This window comes from Arachis ipaensis, chromosome B06 (assembly GCF_000816755.2).
Source record: "Arachis ipaensis cultivar K30076 chromosome B06, Araip1.1, whole genome shotgun sequence".
NCBI classification, from domain to species: Eukaryota; Viridiplantae; Streptophyta; class Magnoliopsida; order Fabales; family Fabaceae; genus Arachis; species Arachis ipaensis.
The window spans coordinates 25,697,743-25,704,133 of NC_029790.2; the positions used below are offsets into that span (position 1 = coordinate 25,697,743).

Consider the following 6,391-nt stretch of genomic DNA (forward strand, 5'->3'; position numbering starts at 1 on the left):
AACCCGTGAGTGGCTGGTCCTCAGATTTGTGATTATATATAATCAATACTGATGAAAGTTAACAACAGACCAACTATCTAAATTGATATTAACATCAACATTAATTAATTCCTTTAATGGAGACAGAAGAATTAAATATTAATGCAAGGAAGGCATTCTATCAAGCATCACTGAATAACAATAATGGTGGCTTAAGCACCTTACACACTGAAACATGCTATTTTAATTTGACGACCATTTTCATTTTCATTCTTTGTTCGGGGAAATCCCATTACACACAGCCGCTGTGCTTGGAAATCTGGAGTTATGTTGACTCAGAACAAGGACGTTATCCTCTTCATCTTGCTTCAGCTGAAGAACACACTAAGTTAGTGATGAAAGCTCTGGTTATGGTATTGATAAAGATGGTAACACTTCTGCATTAGCGGCGAGACTTCAAATAAATCAAGGTACTATAATGATGCACACACCAATTCTTCAATTATTTTTATTCACATCAGTTATATCTGACCATTTAATATGGAAGCATAATCCAATTGGAAGATAGTATTAATTTGTGGGCTGTTTGGTAATGATATTGATTAGTGTCAATGTAGGGTTAGCTACTAATAAATAGTAATCCAAGAAATGGTGGCATATAGATGGGTCATTAGATCCCGCGCCACCTTGAACAAAAATCAATCTTATTCGAAATCCGAAAATCCATCCTACTCAAAACCCATCTTAATTAAGTCGGATAATTATTCGACCCGACTAAGTAGGAGTGCCATAAGTATCTACGATACAAATTGTATTGTCATTCCTATTTATATATTTCATACATATCATCTCTAGATCGAATTAGGATATGACCAAACAATTATTTCTAAGAATTTATGTCTAATTTGTTCTTCCCTTCCATTTGGGTCGATTTGGTTACCAACAGGGCGAAGCTTAATTGAGACAATAGGGTATAGTTTTTCAAATTTTTTTATAAGAAAAATTAGTAATATTTTTTTAAAAAAATAAAAAATAGTTTAATTGACTCAAATAATTTATTATGATTTAAAGCACTCATGTTCAATCTTCATCTCTTGCTTTTATTTTTTTATGTAAAATAATCATAAAAAAATTAAAGAATTGATACATTTTTTAAGAGGAAGGCTAATATTGAAGAAGGAAAACGTATAACTTTTACAATATTAACTCCTGTGGATAGTTAGTTCTTCTACTTTAATGAATCACGAAGAAAGTGAGATACAACCTTCAAAAGTTTAAAGAGATGCATCTGATGAGTTTAATTCTTTGGAACGAGACCTGGAAAACGGCTTCAAATTTGGCAATATCACCCAAATCAGAGAGATGATGTTAGACGAACTTATTTTAAATAGATCCATATCAAAAGCATCTCGACAATATGTTAAATTTTTTACCCCTCTAAAATTTTGTTTCAAATTCCGCCACTGGTTACCAAGCCAATTTAAAATTATAACATAGTTTCAAATTATTGAAAGGTTCTTAAAATACTAAAAAGTGTATTTTAAAGATTTAATTATTTATTGGTATGAAACACGGACACTTCGCTGAGTTACCGTATCTGCATGTCGAACCGTGTGTTAATAAAAAATAAAAAAATTTTCTCCGGACACACTTGGACACACATAAATATCATCACGTGTCAGCGTGTCTAGTCTTATTCTTAACATATATTTTTGAAATAAATTTAGATATAGTATATATTATTATTTATTAAAACAAAAAATATTTTAAATACTTGATATAATTAAAATAAGACATTAAAAATAATTAAAAATTAAATTATTTTAATATCAATAAAATATCAAAATATCATTACAATTTATCTAAAAAATACTTTATATTTTATATGTATGCGTGTCCCCGTGTCTTATAAAATTTTAAAATTCACATGTTGGCGTATCCCGTGTCGTGTCGTGTCGTGTCCCGTGTCCGCGTCAGTGTCCGTGCATCATAGGTTGGTTCCTATAATTTTATTAAATTTTTAATTAGGTTTCTATAATTTTTTTTTTGATTGGGTCTTTATATCAAAAACGTTAAAATTAACAAATATTTTTCTCAAAATACATAAGGTCAAGGATCTAGTTAGGTTTTTAATTATGAATACCTTCAATTTGTGAAAAAATATTCAGTTAACTCTAATATTTAGACTAAGAAAAACTTAATTATAAAACTAAAAGCAGTATAGAGATCCAATTGAAAGGGAAAAAAAGATAAGAATCTAATTAAAAATTTGGTAAAGACCAAAAGAGTAATTAAAGCTATTTTTTAATATCGAAATTCATAATTAGGTGTAATATAAATAATAACTAGCTAGAAAATGTAATTTGCCTTATATTTATATAGTTGCCTATATGGTTCTTGTAACACAAATAAACAAAGCTTAAATTATAATAACACTTGGATCTTGTTAGTATCGTTCTGTTCGATGATTTCACTGATCGATTATATATACTGTTTCAGGACACTAAAAGTAACTACATTGATGATCACATTGCACCCAACATTATTACAAAAAGAATGGAGGTTTTGAAAGCAGATTCAAATCTACAAGACAATGCAATGAGAGAACTTTATGAAGCATCAATAAAAGGATGTGTAATGACCTTAAAAGCACTGATCCAAAGGGATCCTCTCATTCTCTTTAGGGTTTCACTCTATCCCTTTCATGAAACCCCATTACACATAGCCTCATTGCTTGGACACCAAGATTTCTGCAAGATCCTTCTAGAAAACAACCCTGCTTTCGCCGTCGAGGTGAACTCAGAAGGACGGTGCCCTCTTCATCTTGCTTCCGCTAAAGGGCACGTGGAGGTTGTGAAGATTTTGTTGCAGATAAACCAAGAAGCTTGCATGGTTAGAGACAACGATGACATGATTCCTCTCCACTTCGCCGCGATGAGGGGACACGCGGCAGCAGTTGAGGAGCTGGTAAGGGCAAGGCCGGAGTCCGTTAAAGAGAGGATTGTGACTGATGATAGCTCCGTTCTGCATTTGTGTGTTCGGTTTAACCATCTTGAGGCCTTGAAATTCTTGGTTGAAACAATGAGACTTGAAGCTGCAGAAGACAACCACCAAATTTTGTGTGCCAAGGACAAAGACGGTAACACTGTTTTGCATTTAGCTGTGAAGAACAGGCAATTTAAGGTACTACTAACCAATAAGTTAATAATTACTCATTTGAAAGTTGATAATAGAGTATACGTTGTTACTTAATGGTAATAACACAATAATTTTGGTGCCCTTTTATGTAGAAAATGAATGATTATCAATGTTAGTAAAATATTACAAGTTTTGCAGAGCATTGAATACTTGCTTTCGGTATCGGAAATGAGTCCAGCAATAAGTGCCTTGAATGAAGTTGGAAATTTATCAGCTTTGGACATGGTGCACTCCTATGCCCTTAGAATTAACCAACTTTTAACCAGAGCAGGAGCACTCTTTGAAAGCTCTTCCAATACGCTTGTTGTACAAGAATCAGAACCCTCATCAACAGACATTGATAATGCACACTCATCCTCATCAGAAGGAAGCATAGGTAGTATTCAGAAAAAATGACTCTGACGTTCTGATAAAGTTAAGAAAATACCCTATAGTTATTTATGTGTGGCTCTTTCTCGAAATTAACAATAGTATATCTAAATCTCTAATAGATACTCCTGCAGAACAACCACAGATGTTGGCAAGCATGGATCTTCAACCACAACCACACCTGCCACTGCGATCAAGCACAGGACAACCTTCAGAGTCATCACAACCTCAAGAAAGCAACATCGCTCCAGCACAATCAGCAGATACTCATGTGGAACAACCTCTGCCCTTGTCAAGCATGGCGCCTCAACAGCAACCACCACAACTGCCACAGCAAAACAACATTCGTCGATCACAATCAGCACCATCCTCGGTAGGTAACAATAATCATCCTTCACCGCCACCACCCCCCTCGTCAACAGAAATAACACCACAAGATGATAAGAACAGCAGATGGAGTAGCCGGGTTGAGCATTTCTGCAAAAAATACCTGATAAGCCAAATCAACTGGATGGACAGCAGTCAACTCATGGTAGCAACAACCGTCATCGCAACCATAACATTCCAATCAGTTCTAAGCCCACCAGGAGGAGTATGGTCAGCAGACACACACGATGGCGGCTACCAATGCAACAGATATGGTTACTGCGAAGCCGGAACGGTGGTTCTAGGTTATGCTCAATCACCAGATTATATTAAATTCATCTTCTTCAACTCTGCTTCATTCTTTTCCTCTCTGTGTGCGCTCTTGTTAATCATAAGCGGGTTTCCACTTAACAATGTAGCTATGAAGTGGATTATGACATTCCTGATGGTGGCTTCTGCGTCCTGCATGCTGCTAACATACATGTGGGCCCTGGGAATGACCAGCCCTGATCATATTTATCATAGGCTTAGGAGTCTCGGGTATTTGTTGGTCGGTTTATGGGGTTTCTTGCTTTTTGTTATTGGCATCTTTCAGATAATAAGGTTCATTCTTTGGCTTAGATCAAGAAGGTCGTCCTCCACTCCCTCAACAACTACTACTCGGAATACTACAAATGCGCACTCACATAGTGGCATCTAATTAAGCTAGTTATTGTCAAAACATGCACATCTATTTTCTAATGTATTACATGGCACTTCTCAGGTTCTTTCACTTTTTTTAGTTAATATTTATGTGCCAACCTAAAACATATCATTCTCATGCGTCGAAGGTAATAAGCCTCTTTGGTGCTATCAGCGTCACTACAAAAATAAGCTTTAGGGCAACGAGGTGAATTTAAGACTGCTCAAAGTACTTTCTGGATATTATAACAAGGATTATGAAAAATGATCCCTCGTCTTTTAAATGATAAACGGAAACTATGTTGAATTGTAGTTCAGATCGTAATCCCTGAAAGCTCTAATTTACGATACAAGCGAATAAACATCGTTCACACAACATAAAGAAGAACGACCATAACCAACGACAGAAATCAGAGAAATTGAGGAAGATATTTTACATATACAGTCCTTCTGGCACCCCTTCTTTCTTCTTGAACATCACTTTATCCTTTGCCTTCTTAAAGTCGGCATGTGTCACCTACAAAACCATAGACAATGGCATCCAAATAATTCAACAAATTTCACACAAAATCATGTACACGTTACAACTGGAATGAAATGATCAATCATCTTGCACATAAACACAACTTTGGTACTTCAAAATACACCAAGGTAAACCTCCACCACATAGGTCGAAATCAATATTTTGCTAAATTCTAATTTGACCTTGTTTGTTTCCAAACAGGAGATATACAGGGTATGGAAATCGCAGAGGTCCGAACGATAAGTACCATTCCCTAAATTTTTTACAGAATTGCATTGTTTTAACCAATAACTGAAAACATGAAAGAATATGATTCGAACCTTCATTCGGCGCTCTCGTAGAGCAAGTAAGCCAGCTTCAGTGCATATTGCTTTTATATCAGCCCCTGAAAACTCATCCTTAGTCATAACAAATTCTTCTAAGTTCACATCATCAGCTAATGTCATCCTTGATGTGTGTATCTACATGAAAACCAGTAGAAGACCTTTTAGTCATGTGATTAAGCAAAATATGCCTATTAAGATATATATAACATGGAATCATCAGAAACAGCATTTCGGTTGTTGCTATCACAAAATTAGTCATCATGCCTACCTGGAAAATGCGTCTCCTGGTTTTGATGTCAGGGAGGGGAAACTCTATCTTCCTGTCTATTCGACCAGGTCTCAATAGAGCTGGATCAAGGCTTTCAATTCTGTTGGTTGCAAGGATCACCTTTACATCTCCTCTTGAATCAAAACCATCTAACTGATTAAGAAGCTCCAACATAGTCCTTTGAATTTCGCGTTCTCCACCTGAGTGAGCATCATACCTGCAGAGTGTGTTAAAATATTAATAAGCAACGGTAATGCAGGATAAGAGTCATAAGCAGGTCTCCACAATATACTCTTCCACCAGTTTATATCCTCCCCCCAATCTTCCCCAGAAACACACAGATAAAATTTGACCAGTCATTGACTCCAAGAGTTAATGTAAAGCTTTTAATTGTACTTCAGTTTTTAATTGGATCAACAGTTTAACAATATCATATGCTTGAGAAGAACAGGACACTCAGTGCTATGTCAACTAACTTGTGCACAATGAGTGTGTTGGATTCAGTGTGTTGCAATTGCCCTAAAACAATATTTATAGAGTAGGCTTTTTAGTATCCTCAAAGGGAATGGCGTGCATTATTACATAGCTAACTTTTAATGACTTAACTATACCTTCTGTGTCTATGTGAGGATCATGCAAGAATGGCTGATCCATTTTCTGTATTCTCTTCTATTGTGTGTG

General features: G+C 35.6%; 2 protein-coding genes across 3 annotated transcripts in view; one reads left to right on the forward strand and one right to left on the reverse strand.

The window, feature by feature from the left end:
• On the forward strand, positions 84-4,969 carry LOC107648037 (espin). Of its 2 annotated transcripts, none has more exons than XM_016352065.2 (4): positions 84-449; positions 2,479-3,162; positions 3,316-3,553; positions 3,669-4,969. In XM_016352065.2, the coding sequence occupies exons 2-4, from the start codon at positions 2,536-2,538 to the stop codon at positions 4,610-4,612; spliced, it is 1,809 nt and encodes a 602-aa protein (XP_016207551.1). In that variant the 5' UTR covers positions 84-449; positions 2,479-2,535; the 3' UTR covers positions 4,613-4,969. The 2 variants fall into 2 exon arrangements, with proteins under 2 accessions (XP_016207551.1, XP_020959981.1); XM_021104322.1 differs by having other exon boundaries at positions 85-449; positions 3,681-4,969.
• Positions 4,803-6,391, reverse strand: part of LOC107648038 (26S proteasome regulatory subunit 4 homolog A) — a 3,447-nt gene continuing 1,858 nt past the window's right edge. The window contains exons 4-6 of the mRNA XM_016352066.2: positions 5,711-5,927; positions 5,437-5,577; positions 4,803-5,110 (exon numbers count right to left, since the gene is read on the reverse strand). Coding sequence (XP_016207552.1) covers positions 5,027-5,110; positions 5,437-5,577; positions 5,711-5,927 — 442 coding nt within the window. The 3' untranslated portion in view covers positions 4,803-5,026. The remainder of the gene's footprint in view (positions 5,111-5,436; positions 5,578-5,710; positions 5,928-6,391) is intronic.

Coding starts and splice junctions, on each gene's coding strand:
- LOC107648037 (XM_016352065.2), top strand. CDS start 2,536: ATGGAGGTTTTGAAAGCAGATTCAAATCTACAAGACAATGCAATGAGA. Junction 3,163..3,315: donor TGAAGAACAGGCAATTTAAG/GTACTACTAACC, acceptor CAAGTTTTGCAG/AGCATTGAATACTTGCTTTC. Junction 3,554..3,668: donor CTCATCAGAAGGAAGCATAG/GTAGTATTCAGA, acceptor AATCTCTAATAG/ATACTCCTGCAGAACAACCA.